The following is a 22,777-nucleotide window of genomic DNA, read 5'->3' on the forward strand; positions in this document are numbered from 1 at the left end:
CTTTAAAGACTTTACTATCATATCACCCAGTGTTTGTACACCTGAGAATTTATCCCAGCTAAATGAAAACTCAAGTTCTTCTAAAACCTGTACACAAATATTTACAGCAGCATTATTCATAAGCCAAGAAATGGAGACAACTGGATTCCTTTAGTGGGTGAATAGTTAAAAAAAACTGCTTCATTCATACAACTGAATATTACCCAGCATGAAAAGGAACAAAATATTGATACACAAACCAGCTTGGTTAATCTCCAGAGAATTACACTGAGAAAAGCCAATTCCAAAAGATTATATACTGTATGATTCTATTTATCATACATCTGCTTACATATAATTTTTGACATGACAAATTATAGAAATAAGAGAATAGATTAGTGATTGACAAGAGTTAAGGAAGAAGTCAGGGCAGGAGAGAAGTAGGTGTAACTATAGAAGGGGCGATGAAGCAATGAGGGGGATCCCTCTGGGGTGGAACTGTTGTTCCTTGGCTGTATCAAAGTCAATATCCTGGTTGTGATGTTGTACTGTAGGTTTGCATGATATTATACCATTGGAGAAAACTATAAAAAGAGCACATGAGATTTCTCTCTATTATTTTTATAGCTGCATGGGAATCAACAATTATTTCCAAACAAAAAAATGTAATTAAAAATATTATGTCATTTAAAAAAAGGTAATGTGCCCCTTTATTTGTAAAAATTTCTTTCTTTCACCCACACAGTGATATGAGCTTCCTACTTTGGCTGCTCAGAACATATCTTCTGTAATCCTTTCTATAATTACTTCCTGCTTCTCCTGAAGTGAAACAAATCATTTCATTTTTTTAAAAGAACCTAAATGTGGGAAATAAAGCTGTAAAGATGGGAAATTCAAGAGCTATTAGGTTCTTGACTTTACCTGTAACTTTATGCTTCTTTTTGCTTTATCTGTAGTGTGATGGCCTAGGGGAAAATGCAATCAATTGAAATTTCAGGATTGTGTTTTAACTTCAACTCTCCCACATAAGTGTGAGACTATCTCTAAATCTCAGGTATATTGTAAAATGGAAAGAGTAATAGCTACTTCTAATACCAATGTTATAGGCTTAAATGAGATTACAAATCTCAAGTTCCTAGAAGAGGGTATACTCCTCTTAAGCATCTGATATTTACTCACACCCCCTTTAACTTTCTTGTAGTGGTCATACTTTATTTTCTATGTTTGGCCATAACTCTACATACAGCAAAGGAATGGTATTTTGCTTACCCAAAGATAGGAAGTTCTACATCTTTTAAATAAGTCTTAATCACATTAACTATTATATTCATGAAAAAAAGTACCTCATTTAAATTTTTTTTCCTTTCATTGAAAAGAAAAAAAAATAGAAATTGTTTCAATTTATAAAATATCTATAATAAAAAGTTTAACAATTTCTACCCCTACTGAATTGTCATCTGGATTCCTTCAGATCCTTTCTTTATACTTTTTAAAAAGTGATCAAGGCACAGAAGCATGAGAATTCTAACTCAAGAACGTAAATTGATCCCAACTTTTCACATCCTCTCCCTCTGTACCTACAATTAAAATTGTAAAATAAATATTAAAAAAAGGATAAATCCATAGCAGTGATGAGCATTGAGGTCTACTCTGAGAAGCATTTGGGAACTTCTAAAAGGTATGACAAATGGCATTGAATTTAGACAGACTGGTCAGGGCAACTAAAGAAACTCAGCATCTTAAACATGGCTTTGTTTTCCTACCAGATGTTAATAACTATCTCAGTAAGGAGAAGAGTCTGCTGAAGCTCCTACGTGGGAATTGGAGCAAGTAAGAGAAATGGGCAGTGTCCTAGGTAATTAAAAATGGTTGACTAAAACACCAGACATTTGAGGAGAATGAACAATTAAAAAGAGAGGAAACAAGATGAATGAACGAAGTAAATGACCTTTGAGAAAACAGAATTAAAGACAGAAAAAGATTGCAATCAATATCCTAAGATTTGAGAGGGTATTAACTTCTAACATTAAGAACAGGTTCTTTTTAAAATGGAATACTTGGAAAACAAGAAAAGTTATTGAAAATTAGAAATACAATTATTATACCTAAAGTAATGATAAAATGACAAAGTTTTCTATCTTATTTGTTCACTGATATATCTCCAGAGCCTAGAGCGGTGTCTAACACATGGTTGATCCTCAGTAGTATTTTTTTTTAACAAATTGACTAAAGTGCTTTAGAATACCAAACTGTAGAATACTACCAGAATATAAAACAAGGAGGATCAAAGAGATCCAATGTCTGTTGACTAGGAGCTCTAGAAGTAGGAGGAGGAGCCATAAGAGTAATTAAGAGAGTATGGTATTGGCATACGAATAGACAAGTAGATCAATAGAACGTAGTTCAGTCCAAAAATGTAAATGCAGTGTATATTTGGAAATTTAGTGTATGATAAAGGTGACATTGCAAATCAGTGAGAGAATGATGATATTGGGCAGTAGACTATTATTTTGGGAAAAAAATGCTTAGAACTAAATTTTTTCACCATATACACAAAATACTCCAGGTGGATTAAAGTTCTGAAAGAAAATACTGTTGATCTAACTTTCCATTTTTATCATCTACCTTATCTTCATTTTAAAAAGTATTTAAGAAGGCATTGATTTTATATCCACTGGCTTGACAGGACTTTGCTTCATATTGATATAATTTATCAATGGGCTAGTGTCTGGAGAGTCTGTCATTTCCACATATTCCTACTGATGTCACTAGCTAATTTTCTGACATTCAACTGTCTTTGGGAACTCATTTTGAAGGCTGCTTTTGCTTGGAGATTTAATATCACCCTGACTTTTGCTAGCACTACTTTTTCTTTGTACTGACACTGGAGCATCCCTCTAGTTCTGTTTGACATTTTATTAGGAGTTTGATGAAGTCCCTTTATAATTAAGTTAATTCAAATGATTTAAAATCCACCTAATTCTAAGTAAGTGGATTTTTAAAATGTCCAGTAGTTTAAATAACTTGAAAATAATAGAAGAGGAAACATAAAATTGGATATTTGAAACTTAGATTGCAATCCAGAGAATATTTGGATGTAAATGTACCTGTTACCTAAATCTCATCCCAGTCAGGAATTATGTGTTCTCATTTTATTCATATGTGAATCAAATCAAACTGGTTTGCAGAAATGGCATGAAATTTTTAAAGTTGCATCAGAATATATTTCACTTATATCTTTACAAAACATAAAGATAATTCTTAAAATAATAGGTTCTGATTGATTAAGAGAAACCACAATATGTGTAGGAAATGGATGCCATCCCTTAGGTTTTACCAGTAAATTTACACATTAGTCCCTTCTAGGGACTAACACTGGCTTTGTGGATGTGGGAACTAATGCAGTCTCATTGGGCCCCACACAAAGAAGGGCCCCATGCTTGGGGTTTAATGATTTTGGGTTGCTGTCTGAAATTCTTACCGATTAGATAAAAATCAGTTTGTGTTTTGTAAGTGAGGCCCGTGAAAAAACACAGCCTGAACTCATCTGTGTTTCTACCACCTACATCTTCTCACCTTCCTCGGTGGGTTTCTTGGCCATTTGCTTCCACAATTATGGTGCTTCTGGCCAAGCCAGCACCTGTTGATGAAGCCGTGAAACCCTGAGTGTAGGGAGGATGAAGGTTTGGTGTATGGGTTTGCAGGGCAGAACACCTGTGTGACTGTGAGGATGTGCTCTCACCCTATGAGTGTCCCCATGTCCAAGGGAGTAAGATACTAACATGGAAGACAGGAATATGTTGTGTTTTTTCCTCTGCTTTTAGGACAAATTGCCCCACATTTTTATGTTGCCCCTGGTTCCAGCTACTCTATGGAAATTCTTCGACTATTTCAGTTATTCACATAGCTGTTTCATTTTTGCCCCTCAGAGACATTTCCTAATCAATCGATAGGGGTTTTTGTTTGTTTGTTTGTTTGTTTTTTCTGTAAAAAACTAGAGAATAAAATAATTCAGGCTTTGTGGGTCATACGGTCTCTGTTATAACCACTCAACTCAACTCTGGAAACAGCTATAGACCACATGTAAATGAATGGGCGTGTATATGTTCCAGTAAAACTTTATTTATGGACACTAAAATTTGAGCCTCGTATAATTTTCACCTGTCACTAATGTTATTTTTGTTGTTTTTTTTTTTAGCCATTAAAAAATGTGAAAACCATCCTTAGCTCCCCAAGAATTAAAGCCTGGATTTGGCCAATGATCTATAGTGTGCTGACTTTGTTAAGTAAATATGTGTGGGAGAAAGTCCTTTAGAAAATAGAGACATGTGAGTGTTGGGCCACAGGGGAGGGAGATGTTTTAGAGTAGCCAAAGTATACATAAGTGCAACTCATTTTACACATTGAAATTTGGCAAATTTATTATGTAATTTCTGTAAATTTGTGAAAACACATTCTTTCTTATACTCTATGGCTTAGCAAGATTCCATTACAATATTTAGAAAAATGGAATGCATTAAAATCAAAGTTTGAGCAAATATTCCAGACTCATCTTCCTTAATCTCCATTTTAATATTGTTGCCATATCTTTATTCTTTTTTCCTTTTGTTTTTATTTCATTTTTCCACATAGATACCTTTTTTTTTAAAATCCCACCTCTGTCCTTTGTGCTTTGAGGCACCATCCACTTGTCTCTAGATTTGAACACATAAACCTTCCTTTTAATCCAAGCCCTTCTGCTAACTACTTATGTAATCTTGAGTAAATCCTTTAACCCCTCTAAGCCACTACATTGTGCTAGTTAGGGTACGTAATGCTAGCTGCCACAATAGACAAACCCAGAATCTCAGCAGTTTAACATAAAAGAGGCTTATTTCAACTTCTCATAAGGCCCAGTGTGGTTGAATGACCCTCCTTCATCTTACAACTACATCTTTCGAAGAGTAGAAGTGGCATAGAGACTGACTAACAGTCATTTGGTCAGGATTAGTTACATGCCCCCCAATCTAAATGCACGTAGGCTGGAAATAAATGAGAACGTATATTTATGATTTCATTAAGCACTAAAGTGATGTGCAAAATGATGCCTTAGAACAGGATTTGTCAATGAATATTTTCTCTAAAGGACAAGACAATCAATATTTAAAGGGTTGTGAATACTATGGCCTCTGTCACAACTTCTCAGCCCTGCCACTGTAACATGAGAACAGCCATAGATAATAAATAAATGAATGGACCTACCTGTGTCCCAGTAAATCTTTTATTTTCAGAAATAAGAGGCAGGCCAGATGTGGGCCAGATATATGCCACAGGCCATAGTTTGCTGATCCCTTTCTTAAAGCATGACTAACATGTAATGATTCTCATTCTTCATCATCTCAGATACTCAGAGAACTTTGGGCAATAACTTCCCCATCAATGTTCCTGGGTAATGATAAACAGTTCTGAAGAAGCAAATAAGAATACAGTTAGATGATCACTGATCCATGGTTTCTTCTATTTGGGTTTCCATTAGTCTATCTCCCTTCCTCCATTTATTTTATTTGAAGCCATGTTACAGTGAGATCATAGCATTCTGCTCAAAGAAAGAGAAGTATCACATAGATTTGCATGACCATGTATTAAGCAGTCTATACTGAATCCCAGAAGTAAATGAGCATACATCTTGTATACTTCTGGTATAGGAATGCATACATTTCTGTTTTTCACCAAAACCAAGCCAAACCAAACCAAAACAAAAACCTATCCTCTGGCATCTACCCAAGAAAAATCTGTGAGTCACCCTAGACTTCTTAAGATCAAGCTTCTTGTCCTATCAGATTCCAAGACCTAAAGAGCTAACCTTACTAGCATCTCCTAAAGATATCTGCTATCTCCAACCCTGTTGCCACTGCTTTACCTCAGGACCTTACTGTGTCTTGGTTGGAACTCTTTAACATCTTTCTAATTGGTCTCCCTTCCTTTAATCCAGCCTTGACCAATCCATTCTCTAAACTGCTAAAATGAGTTTATTAAAATGCACATCCAACCATGAAATCCTCTTGCTTGGAAATCATTCTGGGGTTTCTTAAAATATTCACATTAAAGACAAAATACTTAACATGGCATTAGAACACTTTATGATTTAGACCCTGCAACCTGTAATATCGCATGGCTTGAAACAACCACTCCCTGACATTCTCTGCACCATAGCCATTATGAACTATTTGCAGTTTGTTCTTTTCTTTTCCTCATCCTCTTTTGTCTGCCTACTATCTGCTTCACTGAGATTCAACTCAGCCATCAATCACCTGCTTATGGAATCCTTTCCTGATCCCCTCCCTAAATTAGAGGTTTACATTTTATACATTGTGCCTCCCCTTATCATAGCTCTATCACTGTATAATACTGCACTAATGCATAACCCTTGGATTGCTTGTTTCTTCCTTCATGCACCATCCCTTCTCTCACTTCAAGTCTATAATAATCTGGAGAACAAGGACAATGTCTTATTAGTCTTATTCCTACCACACTGCTTACCAAGGTATCTGCAATTTAGTATAAACTACACAAATATATTTAGAATTAATCAATACATCAACAAAAAATAGCCTGTTTGCTTTCATGATTGCATAACAAATTTTGATTTCAATATAATTAGAACTTTGGGTAGTCAAGTTCAGAAACATGTGTTTAAGAAACAGAGGTAGGGGCACCTGGGTGGCTCAGTTAAATGTCTGCCTTCTGCTTGGGTCATAATCCTAGGGTCCTGGGATCAAGTCCTTCATAGGACTCCCTGCTCAGCAGGGAGTCTGCTTCTCCTTCTCCCTCTGCCCCTCTCCCCACTCATGCTCTCTCTCTCTCTCTCTCTGCTCTCTCTCTCTAAGAAATAAATAAAATCTTTTTTAAAAAAAGAAACAAAAGTAAATGAAGTTTATAGAAGAAGGGATTTGAGGGGATGGGGTAACTGGGTGATGGGTATTAAGGAGGGCATGTGTTGTGATGAGCACTGGATTTTATATGCAACTAATGAATCATTGAACTCTACATCAAAAACTAATGACGTATTATATGTTGGCTAACTGAACATAACAAAAAAATTAAATTAAAAATCAGAAAAGTAAAATTAAACACCAAAAAAATGTATCTTTAGGACTAAACTCTAAGCACAAAGAAATTACTTTGGGTCTAGTGATTTTTTTCTAATTCCTATTTATTTATAAAATTTTCTTTACCTTCACATCCAACTTATTAAAATAATTGTTCATAAAAAAAGAAACAGAAGTAAAGGAGTCATAAGTATCAGTTGGCTTGATCTTTATAAAGTTTATGAGAAGGAACGTTATACAAATTTGGTCCATTGCTTATTTATGACATGAAACAAAATCATAATACAATAAAACAAAACAAAGATGATGGACATAACTGTGTTTCCATTGGAGCCAGTGCCATATTTCATGCCTTTTATTTACTATTATATCATCTAGTAGAAAAAACATGAATGTGAAATAGAGATTCATTACCCCAAGGATAGACATTTGATGAGAAAGTAAGCCTGACATTGCACCCTGATCTTCCATACTTCAAAGTCACCTGAGTCCTATGTGAGAACTAATTTGAATTCTGCTACTGAGTTGATATGTCATATAATAAGTGACTTGCTTATATAACAATGCCTCTAAACCTCTTTCATAAAAATATTGTAATAGTGAAATAATAAGGCGTGGTGTGATAATTGGCACCCTTTATATAAAAAATAAAGAGACCTTTTTATAATCATTGTATATTTTAGATTATAGACTAAATGATATCTACTTAAAAAAAAAACTATGATGAGCTGGAAGAAAGAGGGTAGCCTGAATATTTTGCAGAAAAATAATCTATGGAGTACAGTGGTTAAATTATTAAGTATTTGAGGGCAGTGAAAATGTCAGTAAACCGAGAGTTTATTGTACTATAGCAAAGTACAGTAAATTTTATTGCAAAGAAATTAAAGTTAATCTCTTGTTAATTGTTATAGGGGATTGTTAATATTTCAGTAATATGAGTAAGAATAAGAAGTAAGAAAACTTGGATTGATTCTTGGGAAATGCACATAATTCTGAGAGCCAAAAAGACTGCAGTTTTAAAGGACAATGTTAGAAGCTCTGCTAGGCAGGAAGAAAAGTGTATATAATTAAAACTATGAGGAAAAAAAAACCCAGAAAGCTGCTATAGGGAACAATCCATTACTGGTGAAGGGTATAGATTATATCTGCTATTGCTCCATAATTTTAACTTTTATGTTTAAATTGACTTTTCTTGCTCTTCGGGGCTTAATTAAAATCCTTAAAAAAGAAAATCTAAATTCACAACAAATACTGTGTAGATTCTTAAGTCTTGGGAAATGTTCTATATAATTTTTCTTAATTCTGATTATCAATTTCCAACATATGGTACTTGGGGACAATATCTAAAGCTATCAATTTCTTGGACTATATAGAGAACAAAAAACAGAACTGCCTTGATTATGCTTCAGTGTTGTAAGAGCTCTTTTATTATTAGATTCTTTATCCTCAGAGTCTGGCAAATGCCATATGCTATTTTTTTTAATGCCATACGCTTAATAAATGTTAGTTAAATGAAAGGTGACTTAGAATCGCAACTTTCTGAATTGATTATTAAAAGAAATTCTGTGTACTGTATTTGTACAGTCTTCTGGGGAAACCTAACAAAAAGTCCAAGTTATTTTACCCACTATGCCAAAATATTTTTTCATTAAATAATTTTTTCATTATTTAATTTATCAAGAGATTCTTTAGTATCTCTCTGTGAAGCACAGTATATTTTAAGTATAAAAATCAGATAGATTAACTGATAAAAACATCACTTATATTAAATCAATTGGGAGATTGGGCTGAAGATGAACATGATCATAATATTCTCATCATGCTCATTTATTTTAGCCTAAACAACGAACATCTATTGTGTCTTCTCTGGATTTTCATCGAATGAATCACAACCAAGAATATTTCGAAATCAACACATCTGCAGGGTGTGCAAGCTTTACTTCCAGCCCTCCTGTTAGTCCACCCACCTCTTCTGTGGGAACCACAGAAGTCAAGAACGAGGGAACTGGCCATACAGGTAAAGCAGTTCACTTTGTGCAGCTATATTTTTGAACTTTTAAACCTAAAGCCTTAATGAGATACAGAGGGGTTAAGAGGAATCTTCATATAAATTGCACTGTTTTTGTTCACCTACATGTATAGCAATGTAGGGCATTATAATTTTTGTCAGAGTGTGGATATAATTTTTTTAATAGATTTATGGTCTTTTAGGTGTTAAACATGTTAAAGATGATGATTTAATGCTATTATGGTAGTGAAATAACCAGAGACCTAGAAATACTCTTCTTCCACTGCTATTTACCCCTCTCCACACAGTGGTAACAACTCATCAATATACAACCTTATTAATAGCTGCTTTGAGGCTGCAGAACCCATATCAACCTGGTAAGATTGAGTTGGACACTATGGCCTATGTGGGCTTTCAATCTACTCAAACCAGTATGAACTTGGAGAGGAGAGGTGTGAGGAAATAGTGCTGAGGGTAAGGGGAAGATTAAGGAAAGTAACCACACCCACTAGTAACTCATATCTGGTTCCAGCCAATCAGACTTGCAATGTTTCCTTTCTCTGGGGGCAAGAAGCTAATAACTGGTAAAGCCAAATGACTGAAATATGAGAAGTGAGACCTAAAGGATCTCCTCCCCTTACATAATTTAAAGTAGGTGAACTATGCTACTACTTTCCCTTAAAGAGATGTGATTTTTAAACCCACTAGATATGATTACAATGAATTTTAGAATCAGAAGGTATTATTTATATGGGTATTCCATGTAACCTTTGTTCAAAATGAGTACGTCTATGACTATATAAATGTATGCACCATACTTAAGTCCATACTCTAACTGTACTTCTAGGAGCACTGATACAAACATTCCAAAAATATAACAAGAAAATAATTTCCCTCTAGGAAAACTAAGATTTTAAAAATTACGATTAGTAGAAGTGGTGACATTGATATTCTATTGAAGCTATTATCTGACCTTTTCATGGCAACCAGAGTGATATTTATAAAATGCAAATCAAAGTGTGTCATTAACATGCATAAAATAATCAGTGGCTTCTCACTGACCTTTGAATAAAATCCAACTCCTCACTATGCCCAAAGAAGTTCAGTATAACCTAGCTCTAACCGGCTCTTTTTATTTTTTTTTAAGATTTTATTTATTTATTTGAGAAAGGGAGCATCCACAAGTGGGGGAGTCACAGGCAGAGGGAAGAAAGGGAGAAGCAGGCTTCCCGCTGAGAAGGGAGATGAATATGGGACTCCATCCCAGGACCCTGGGACCATGACTTGAGCCAAAGATGGACATTTAACTGACTGAACCACCCAGGCATCCCACTACTCAGCTCTTTAATCTAAACTTGAGCAAACTCATCCTGGCCCATAATGGCCTTTTTTCCTAGGCATTCTAGTTCTGGGGCTTTTTTATGTTGGCTCCTGCTGCCTGGAATCTCTGTCTTCAAATTTTTATGTGACTGTCATTTGGATTTTGGTACAAATACACTTTCTCGTAGAGGCCTGCCCAGATCACTTTATCTTCAGTGAGGCCCTCAATATGATGACAACCACAATAACAAAGATCCAAAAAGAACAATCATAAATATTAATAATCAATACGTTTTAAGCAAAAACTTTAACACTATATATCATATACTGTTTTAGGCATTTTATGTATATTAACTCATTTAAAACTCATAACTGATATATGAATTAGTCATTGTTACTTGTAGACAAGGAAACACAAAAAGAAGATAACCATGTTTCAACATTGTTCTTTCCACTTCTGTCAAATTATCCTGTTTTCCTTTTTCCATATCCTTATTTATTATGTAAAATTACACTGTTCCCTTGTTTCCTTATTATTTTCTCTCCTCTTTCTAGAACTGTAAAGTAGAATGGATGGATCCCTGACACTTTGTAGGCACTGAAGTCAGTCCATCAAAGTTTGTTTATAAACTATGGGACTGAACTTCTTATCAGCTAGCTGAGACTTAATCTTTTTATGCTATTGTTTTCTTAGCTATAGAATTAAACTAACAATTATATTAACTTACCTTATAGAATGGTAATGCATGTAAAGTAATTAGCACTGTGTCTGGCACAGAGTTAGTGCTCAATAAATGTTAGTATCTATAGTAGTAGTCATTATGATATTCAAGAAGACTAGCATTAGTTCATTGAGTACGAGCATTTACTGTATGTCTGCCATGCACCAGACTCAGTAGGAGAGGAGGCAATGGGATATTATTTATGAATAAAAATGGCGTATGGGCCCCAGAAAAGGTTCTGCATATATAATTATTCCTCAATTAATACTTATTTCAATGACTAGTTCCAGATTTAAAATTCTAAAATGGGGGGCGCCTGGGTGGCTCAGTGGTTTAAGCCGCTGCCTTCGGCTCAGGTCATGATCTCAGGGTCCTGGGATCGAGTTCCGCATCAGGCTCTCTGCTCAGCGGAGAGCCTGCTTCCCCCTCTCTCTCTGCCTGCCTCTCTGCCTACTTGTGATCTCTCTCTGTCAAATAAATAAATAAAATCTTTAAAAATAAATAAATAAATAAATAAATAATTCTAAATGGGAGGAATGAGAAATCCTCTGATGTTTGCTTTAAGAAAATATCGGCTTTATTTTAGTTAGTACACTAAGTGGGTTCATTTTTTTTTGATGACTAATTTTTTTATTTTTTCACTTGTCCTTTGAGATAAGTAGAAATTTTATTTATTTATATAGAAATTAAGAGTAAAAGAAGAGATAGGTCTAGTCCCATATTTCTGATCACTAGGGGTAAAGGATAGAAACACACATTTTACTGCTATCAGGACTTCAGTGGTACCATCCAAAATGTGTGAAGAAATTGTAATTTGCCATACATTCCAAAACTGGTATTTTCAGATCTGACCTTTGAACAGAACCGAAATCTGACCTTTTAATGCCTGAAATGGTTTCAAACAGCATGTTACTATGGTTTCCTGATGTAATATGTTACCCCCATGTTACATCAAAAATTTTAGAGTTAGTTCTGTTACTGATTTGCTGAATATTTTTCATCAAATCATTTATCTTCTCTGATCTCTAATTCGTTCCTCTGAAAAGGGGAAATAATATCTACTCTTTGAGTACTTGTAGTAATAAATGAGCTTATTTATGTGAATGCATTTTGTAGGCTATGGAAAATAACATTCTTCTTTAATATTATTATCATTATTGTTTAATATTATTATTTTACTTATTTAATATTATTATTTGAAATGTACAGTAATTTTAAGATGTAAATAGCCTAGATATGTACATAGGTCTGTACTTACAGGTAGCTGACCTTTTCTTAAATTAAAAATATAATCTAAATTGTTAGATAAATCTACAGTTCATTTTATAAATGATAAGATGCACAAAATAATTAATCTTGACAAAATGTTACTTACAGAACAAAGACTAATATACCCTCAAAAATGAATTATATACTGTAAAACACTTTGAATAAGTGACCCAATGAATTTATGATAACAGAGACATTTCAAAAGTAGTCTGAATTATATTAAAACTTCCTATTTGTAAGGTACTGTTGTATATATTCCAAGTATCAATTTATGAATCATCAAAAAAGTTGTTAAAGTGAAAGATATGTGGAGTTGAACACACTTCAGAATGATATGAATAGATTTGCATTTAACTAAAAAGATAACTCTGGTATTAAAATATAGTAGATAGATTTGAGATGAGGTAAAATGGGAGGTGGGGAAAAACAATGTCATCAGCAATGGAAAGATGTAAATGGATTTGAGACATACAAGGAAATAATCACCAGGTTATGATAACTGGTTGAATATATGACAGTAAAGGGGAAAAGTTCAAGGAAGCCTCAAAAGTTTTTGGTTTAAGCATGTTCATCAAATCAGACTGCCATTCCCTGAAATATGGAATATTTGTAAGTAAAAAGGGAATGCAGATAGATCATGTAGGATCTAATAGGCCATTATAAGGACTTTGGCTTTTACTCAGAATGAAATGAGGAGTAAATTCAGGTCTTTGAAAAGAAGAATGACATGAACTAACTTCTATTTATGAGGATCACTCTATTGTGTTGTGAGTGGATTGAAGAAGGGAAACAGACTGGAAGAAAGCAGGCCAGTTAGAAGGTTATTATAGCATTGCACTAAGATGAGAGATGAAGGCAGCTCAGATCAAAGGTGAAACAGTGGAGGTATAGAGAAATGGATGGAGATTAGACATATTTTTAAGGTAGATCCAATAGGATTTCATGATGGAGTGGATGTAGTTTATAAGAGAAAAAGAAAGAAGGAAAACTTCAAGACTTTTGTTCTGAATAACTGTCATAATGGATTTACCATGAACTGACAAGTGAGAGCTTGTCAGAAGAGCAGGTTTGGTGAACAGGGAGAAATACCAGGAGTTCATTTTAAGTTTGAGAAGCCTACTTGAATAGATATGTTGAGTAGTAGCTGAAGGTCCAGTCTGAAGATACAAATGTGAACGTCATCACTATATAGATGATATGGAGTATAGATACAGGACCGAAAACTGAGCTCAATGAAAGAGGGGATAAACAGCAATACCAGAAAAGGAGATTGAGAAGGAATAACCTGTTAGGTAAGAAAAATCTTCTGATGAGTGTTGTATTCTGAATTCAGATGAAGAAAGTTATTAAGAGGGAAAGAATGATCAACTCTGTCAAATGTAGCTAACAAGTTGAGTAGAATGAGGACTGAGTCAGAACTGACCAGTGGATTTAACAATGTGGAGGTTACTGCTGACCTTGGCAAGAGCAGTTTGGTTGAAACTGAAAGGGCAAAACCCCAACATAATGGGTTTAAGAAAGAATGGGAGGAGAGGACTTAAATATAAACTACCTTTTAAAGAAATGTCTTCCAAGGAGAGTTATAAAACTGTGATGAAGGAGAAGAAAGAGAGAATGTGTTCTATTAATCAAGAGGAGAGATTGGCTTTGGACAGGATCATGGGAAACAGGCAATAAAGATGTTTCTAGTGTGGGTACAAATGCTGGAAAGGGATCCATGTGATGAGAACCTGAAGAATATCTGTTATGATAATTTCTATTTTCTCTTTTAAGGAGAAAGCAACAGCATCAGTTGAGATAAAGGAAGGCAGAGGAGGTGTGGAGGTTGAGGAAAGAGAAGAAGGAATGAGAGAGATGTTTAGAAGAAAGAGACAGTGAATGGAAAAGGGATATATGATTTAATTGTCTGGCAGCATTAAGAACCTATTCAAGGTTCATGTTCCTGAACTTAAAGTTGGGTTAGCCAATGTGGTTCTGTTTTTCTCCAGCTCAGTTCAGATGGGAAACACTAGTGCATTGTTTTCAGAGAGTTGAATTTTACATTGTATTTTTGTCAAGTGAGTGTATTGAAGAGCAAGGAAATATGAACACAAGAGAATGAGAGTAATGTTTGACCATAAAATTCAAGATGGAGAAATAGGAAAAAGAGGACAACAAGGGAACAAGTAACAGTGAAAAATCAGAAGGATCATTGGATTAGAGATTCCAGTCAGGTCAAAGAATTGCTGAAGTCAAGGTGCTAAAGAAGTAGAGTGGAATGATAAGAGGTAGTTCAGAGGGGAAGATGCACAAGAAACCAGGAACAACTACAATTGTTAGTAATTACAGAGTCTTAGAACTATGAAGGTGAGGAACCGAGTTGGCTTTTCCCTCCACAAAATAGGCTTACATACTGTGGTTAAATCAGTGCAAATTTTTAGAAGAAATATTTGATATAAAGAACCATGTTTATTTCTACATTGAACTCCATTCATAACATTTAAATTAGTCTTTCCATTTATTTAACAAATTATGAAACAGGTGAACTTTACCTAAGTTCATCTCTTCTGTACTTTGTCCCTACCTTCACTGAGATGCTAAGACCTCTTTTGTTGTTCCCTGGCTGCCCAGGGGTCCCTGGGTGTGGTGATCCATGGAGGATTACTCCTTCAGGGAACTTATTTTCCTCTTGACCACCATGTATCTCCTTCTCATATGAAACTTTTGAATGACCAGAGAGCCCATCTGATAAGATATTTCAGTTTGGAGGGCACCCCTAATGGTTACCAATGTATTCTTTTTGCTTGGGTAGCAGACTTTTTTAAGATAGAGGCAGTGAGAGGTGGTAGAATTCTGCATCTTTTTTTTCCTTTTTCTTTTTTTTCAGAGGGAGAGATAGAGAGCATGAGCAAGGGAGCGGGGAAAAGCAAAAGGGAAAGAGGAAGAATCTTAATCAGGCTCCATATCCAACATGGAGCCCCATGCAGGGCTGGATCTCATGATCTTGAGATCATGACCTGAGCCAAAATAGATGCTTAACAGACTGAGCCACCCAGGTACCCCTAGAATTCTGCATCTATTTTTTAAAAAGATTTATTTGTTTATTATATATAGAGAGAGCACAAGTGGGAGGGGCAGAGGGAGAGTGAGAATCTCAAGCAGACTCCATGCTGAGCACAGAGTCTGATGCACAGCTTGGTCTCAAGATTCTGAGATCTGAGGTCATAAATCAGTGCAAAATTTGAGCTGAAACCAAGAGTTGGCCCCTTAATTGACTGTACAACCAAGGGGCCCCTTCTGCAACTATTTTAAAAGTAGAGGCAACTTCTTTTTTTTGATGGATTGGATACAGAATCGGAGAAAATGAAAGAAACCAAATGTGTGACTCAAGGATTTTGAGCCCTTCTGACCATTGGAAGAATGGAGTTTATATTAATTGAGATGAGGAAGCTCAGTTTAGAACATTTAAATTTGAACCACTATTGGATATCCAAGTAGGTAGCCCAAGTAGATAGTTGGGACAGTGGAGTAGGGCAGGGTGGGAGGAAGCTACATGATAATTTTATTTTTATCAAAAGTGAAGGATATCAGTTTTAAAAGATTGAGAATCAGTGCTTACCCAAAAAGAATGACCTGTGAGATCTGAATTCCTCAGTGAACATATCCTGGACATGTGTGTTACGAATTACTGGGGGAAAGGAAGCTGAGAATCACCAGTTGTAAAGACACTTCCACTTTATGTGAGAAATTGTATCCAGAAAGTTCTACATATGAAGAATTTTGTGAGCTAGCCCTTTTGGGGACTTGCTAAGGAAGTTAACTACCCTAGATAATTAATGATCTACAATTTTGCTAGTAGTTTCAAACTATCACCTCCTACTGAAGAAAACTGATGGGAGGGAGGATATCTAAAAAGAGTAAGGTGGAAAAGTGCTTTTGCCCAAATGGAAGGAATAATAAAAACAAAAGCTTCTAAGTGCTTAGCAGCATAGGATGCTTTTCTGCAAGGGAGAAGAAACATTAGAGGAGAACTAAAATTAGAACAGAGAGGGTGGCACAGACCTTTCACGCTGCTTGGGAATTGCCAGAAAGACAAATGAAGGTCTTCCTTTTAATTAGTTCACAAAGACTGAAAATAGTCCTCCTGAAGCTGAGACAATGTATTCTAGCAGTTACTGGACATTGGTAGCTGAGTGGATATTTGGAATCTTGTTGACATGAAGACCAAAGTTAGGCTGCTGAGGTGATCATTAATCTCTCCATGGTGAGATTTAGGGTGAGCTGATACGGAGGAAGTTAATGGCTAGTGAGAACGATGTATGGGAAGATTATACTCTACAGGAAGATAAGCACATTGAAGAAAAAAAAAAATCCCTGTAGCAGAAATTAACATGAAATTACAGGTTCCAGAGAAAGGGGAGAAATGGCAGGAGCTGAATCCACAAGGGAAGTAAAAGGCCAATCATGCAGTTATGAACATTGGAAGCTACGTTCAGAATTTTGGTCTTTATCCTAAGACCAAAAGAGACCTAGGAGGAATGACAAGTCGCTGATAGGCTAGTAACCAAGGAGAAATTATCTAATTTGCCTTTTATTGTCTGATGGCTCTTATTTTCTCTATGAACTAGAAGTAAAGTCATCCTTGTTGAGGGATCAATGAGGGCAAAGACTGAGGAGAGTGGGGAAAGTTTAAATTATCTTTTTGTCCAAATTCCTAACAAATGGTATGTGGGCCCTGAGGGCAACATAGAAGGGGTAGTAGGGTGTGGGTATCCCTCCCAGGGTACCTACAGCTTGTGGGTAACATATTTAAATCAAGATCATTACCACCAGGCCTAGCTCTTTGACTGCTCACCTCAGCTCATCTCCCACTGGTAAGGTGGACCCGCTACACAGTCATGTCTGCCATCTGTTCACTCTGGCCTCTGTTGAAGTCACCTCTTTCCTTGCCAAGCTGGCCCCATGGCAGCCTACTTGACTTTTGGCCCAGATGCCCCGGAGGCCCCCTTTTGGAGGCCACAGGAAATTCTGGGTCTTGTTCATAAGGACAATAAGCAGGTCTCATAAAAATTTATCAAGACTTTGCCAGTTCATACCATGCAGAACCACCAAATTTACTCAGAAGTGGCCATGCCCAGAATATAGATGGGATTTGGAGCCCAGGTCCCTCTTCCTTATGTTCTCTCAATACCTATTATATTATAGGCTTTCCAGATAAAGCTTGGAAAGAAAAGTTTAGGACACACATTTAGAACTGGTTTTCTATACTCCCTATCTCATTCAGCCTTTTCCTTCTTAAAATTTCTGACACTTGTACGTCATTCCTCTTCTGGGCTTTAAGTCTCCAGTCTAGCCTGGGGAAGAGAGGTTCCCAATGAACAAAATTTAAGAATGGAAATACATCAATATCTTCTTTGAAAAATACTATCCCTATTACACTGAGCCAGTGCCACTAAATGAAAAATACATAAATGTGGCACATGCTTAATTACCATAGCTTCATAAATTTTTGATAACCATGACCATTATTATTATTTGTATTGCTGTTATTACCATAGGTTTAGGCAACAAACAGAGCCCAGACTCTAAGAATTCAGTACAAATGCAGAGCAGCCAGGTGCTAGGAATCCAGCTAGGCAATCGGAATCTTATATCCACAAAGTTGCTTGGAACTGGCAGGTCAATATGCTGATGAGTAGAGTTGGAATTTCTATTTGTTCTGTTTTACATGTTCTGGGGTATGAGGGAAGCAAAAGCTGGAGTTGTGTTACTGCTGGGGAAACTCAGACTTCTACAAGTGTTAATCTATCCAAAATTATAACAAAAGCAAGAGAGCAACTGTTCCAGAGAGATTTTATGTTGAAAATCTTTTTTTAAAGAAATTGATCTTTTATTAACTCAATTTTCTTTTGCTTTTACCTCCTGTTAATTTGTGTGAAAATACAACTGCTTTGTTAGCTGGAATTTACTTTGTGATTCAGATTCAGTGCTGTGTATATCTTCTCTCTAATTATCTTGTCTACTTTAGTTTGCTTGATAGATTTTCTCTATCAGACTATTTATATTTCTTAAATTTTATTAAAAATCAATCATTGTATTAAAATTTCCCTGCTATCAGTTATATTTGTGTGATATACATATGTCTGGTCATTATAATTAAATATGATATGATAGAAGAAAAGGTAACTGTAATTTTTTTTTTTAATGGAAGGAAAAAGTTCTTTCCAGGTTGTGCTATGAACAAATCCCCTCTCTATCTTCAGTTGAAAACAATTTCCAAACTGCTAGAACTTTTTCTGAATTCACATCTCCTATCTCTACAATCTTCTTTGGGAGAACATTTTTCCCTTTTTTTCTCTACACCTTTTTTATTTTGGGATGGTGACTTGTGTGGGGGCTACCTGGGCCCTAGCCCTTTAAATGCAGGCTTCTCTTTTACTCATCATGACATAAGTGAGCAAGCCCATGATGGAACTTGTTCCATATATTCTCCCAGGTAACTTATTATCTACTTGCTGGACCAGTTTTTCCATATCTTCCTGGCTCTAGGCTCTAGTAATTTCAACTTTTGTACTTAATTCGTGGCATCTGTTATTAGACAGAATTCTAAGATGACCCCATGATTCCTGGCCCCCTTTGAGTATGTATGCAGCCCCGGCCAACACCTGGATTGCAGCCTCCTGAGACCCTTCTCAGGATTAGGACGTGCTCAAACTCTCGACTCATAAACTGTCAGATAAAAGATGCATGTTGTTGTAAGCCACTGTTTTTCATGATTTGTTATTCAGAGGCAGAAAATGAATACAATGTCCGATGTTCCCATGATTTGGGAGAAAAGAAGACTGACTGTCTCCATCTTCTCTGGCCCCAAAGGAACCCCCCTCATCAGTACTCATCTTTTGCTTTCATTAAAATTATGGACATGGTTGAGAGTGAAATTTTTCTCTTTTGAAAATTGTTTCTTTTACTCCACATCCCCAAGCCCGGCTCAGTCAATGCACTCATGCATTATCTGAAATACCATTCCCCCCCGCAAACAACAGCTTTTATTCTAATACATATTAAGTTGTGAAGATGAAGCTCTGAAAGTGAAATCTTGCAACATAAGCCAGAGGGTAGGAGACTATATTAAAGATTATATGAAACTGAGGTTTTAAATTATTGATGGTTCCTCCCAGATCTAGCTTTTGCTTAAAGTTAAGAGTTAATTTTTTAAGAATATCTCTGATCATGCAATTTCACTGCTTAAGAACATCTTATATCTTGTCACTGCAAAAGAATGTCCAAATTCCTTAGCATATCCAACAAAGTTCTTGATAATCTGGCTCTAATTTTCTATTTATTTACCTCTACCCCAATACACCATGCACTGCTAAGTAATGTTCTTAAAGCTCATGGTCCTTGATTCATAGACTACTCTGTCACCTTGGCATGCCTCCCCATCTGATTTACCTGGTAAACCTTAACCCTTATGAGGAATTTGGCTAAAGGTGACCTCTTTTATGAAGCCTAACTCCAACGATTCTTTCATCCATATGCTCCCCTAACATTCTTCACACACCTCTGCTCTTAGATATTTTATACAGAAGTATTTGTTTAGATGTCTGTGGGCTCCCTAAATGCAGGGATCATGTCTCAAATAAGATGTATGTATCTCCAGTCCCTAACATAGTGACTGACTTACAGTAGATGCTCAGTAAATGGTAAAGGATTTAACAACTGAATATTTGCTTTGTTGGAGTTCTACTACTTGGAATAAGGTACTATGTACCTTATTTTTATCTATGTAATAAGACTAGACCAACTTTTCTTTTAACTACATTGCTTTCTTCTAAGCCATGGAGCTTACCTTTCATTAGTTATTTTATAAAATGCCTCAGAGAGAAATGTCATTTTTAATGTAAATTTTTGTTACATAATTGATCTGATTTTACAGATGAAAAGATAGCAGTTATTTACATTGAGAGGCTATTCAGTTTTCTTATATAATTACAAAGTAGTTGACCCAGCACTGTCAAGATCATTAATATCCCTCTAGAAAGCAATGTATCTGACAACGTGCACTAATTTATAATTTCCTTCACCTTTTTATTTTAGCAGACCAATGTCCAAGTCTTCATTTAAAAAATAGCAGTAATAACTATAGTGATCCCTCTTCTCTCACAAGGTCAAAGCAGGCATAGCATGACTCTCTTTTTTCCCTTTCACAAAGCTGAATTTTTCTTCACATCTGCTTGTCCTAGTTTATTCATTAGCCATGTGTGAGGTCGAGAATATTGTATTAGGACCTGGAGGCTTGAGAATTAGAACTTTCAACTTATTAGTGATGATCAGAATCCAATGTGCAGAATGAATACCTCCAACAGAATTCTAACCTCTGGCAAGCAGTTCACAGGATCTAGAGGGAATTCTTATTTGTGTGTATATACAGGTTTTCCATAGCATAGTTCTTCTTACTTAGAAAAACTAATATAAAAAAAAAGAAAAGAAAACTGATATAGTGAAAGGCAAATCTGCTGCAAAGAATCAACATTTCTTCCAGAGCCAAAGATGTAATTTTTCTATTATCTACCCTTTTAGATCTAAAACAGGCCTATTGTGTGTCTGTGTTCTTTGTATTGGCACAAATGTCTGTGTTCTTTTTATTAACTCTGATAAGCAAGAGTTGACTAGGTAAAGCTAATAATAGATTTCAGATTTCCTTCAGGAAAACACATAGCACACATAGAAGGAAGTGGTATTAATGAAATAAATCTTTCAGTTCCTAATGATTAGCATTTTGGCAAGCTATTGTCTTAGATGAAGGATTTAGATTATAAATTATATAATTTCAAAGTATTTTGTATTTCTTCTTGATTTGAGTATCCAGTAAATACTACTCATCTTTGTGTCAATGTAAAGGAGACCTTCAGCAATGTTTTAGTCTCCTAGCCCACTGATGTGCTATAGGCCATTAATTTGCAACTGGGTTTTGTTTCTACTATTAATTATAATGCTCTGGAGCAGGGTAACATTACAATAAATAATATGTCAAATTCTCTAAGCTAAGTAGTTGCTATTTAACTAGCAATATATTTGTTCTCTGAAGTTACCATATAGAAAATTATAAATAGAATATCAAATTCAAAATAAACCTGGACCATTTCCCCATACCTCATATTTGATATATTCCCTTTTAGGTAATTATTAGCTGTTTTTAAAAATAATCTTAAATGTAGTTATCTAAAACCAGATCTTCATGATTTGATAAGAACCCATGTTGTATGTTCATTGTATTATCTTAGCAACCTAAAGCCTGTGAACAATTATGGCTGAGGTCTTAACTATTGGTTGTTTATATATAAAATGTAAAACTACATATAAACACTGAACAAAAATTAGTTATTTGAATCAAATTCATGAAAATACTGGATAGAGAAAGTTCATTTACTCATTTAACAAAATACTCATCTAGCACTTACAGCATACTAATTAATGTCCAGTCAATCCTGGGCATATAACAATGGAAAGACATTGTCTCTTCTCTGAAAACGTTTATGGTATGCAAGTAACTGAAGTATAATGTTATTATGTTAGCATAATATGAACTTAGAGATAAGAGCATATAAATCTACCTAAGAGCGTTAGAGATGGTTTCACAGAACACATAATATTTGTAATATGTCTTGAAGAATATACCAAATGGAATTTGAAGGAACATGGTGAGGAAGGAAAGGAATAGAGAAAGAAGAATATTTAGAACCAGAGAAATTTGGACCTAGATCCTTGTTTTACCACTTAGTATGACCTTTAGGTAATTGATAACCTTTCAGAGATTCATATTATCTCTTTTGAGATAATGTAGATGGCCATTAGCATAGAACTTTGCACATGGTAGGGACTCACTAAATATTGTCCCTTCACACCTACTATGAGCTTCTTGTAGGTAGATAGTATCAATATTTTGAAGATGAGTAAAGTAGGTTCACAATGGTTAAGGAAACTTGCTTAAGGTCACATAACTAAGTAAGTTAGTGGCAGAGCCAGGATTAGAACCTGTATTTTTTGACAAAACTTTTCTGATTATGCTGCAAGAAGGATTCCAGGATTTCCCCATGCATTTAACTATTTATTCAGTCAGTGAATATTTCTTAAGTGTCTATTAAGTGTCAGACATTTTACTATAAACAGATGATACAGTGGGGAACAAATAGACAAAATCTGCCCTCATTGAGCTGAGAGTCCATCAGAGAAGGTAGACTTTATTTCAGCAATATGCATAAATCCTAATGAATGTGATGGTGAGCACATTTACGTGCTCAGGGAAAGTGTGTGGCAAGAAGACTTATTCTAATTGAGGTGTTTTGGAAAGTCCTGTAAAGGGGGAGTAGTATTTTTGGCAGGACCTAAAAATGAGCAGGAGTTATCCAGAC

The 22,777-nt window shown here is 35.4% G+C and overlaps 1 protein-coding gene across 9 annotated transcripts in view; it reads left to right on the top strand.

Annotated features, from left to right (window-relative positions):
* ANKS1B (ankyrin repeat and sterile alpha motif domain containing 1B) overlaps positions 1-22,777 on the top strand; it is a gene marked incomplete at its 5' end in the record, with an annotated part of 1,134,786 nt that overhangs the window by 516,931 nt on the left and 595,078 nt on the right. For all 9 annotated transcript variants that reach the window (XM_080810753.1, XM_080810755.1, XM_080810756.1 and 6 more), the window contains one exon: positions 8,904-9,084. In XM_080810753.1, coding sequence (XP_080666879.1) covers positions 8,904-9,084 — 181 coding nt within the window. The remainder of the gene's footprint in view (positions 1-8,903; positions 9,085-22,777) is intronic.

This window comes from Martes martes (assembly GCF_963455335.1).
Source record: "Martes martes genome assembly, chromosome: 8".
NCBI classification, from domain to species: Eukaryota; Metazoa; Chordata; class Mammalia; order Carnivora; family Mustelidae; genus Martes; species Martes martes.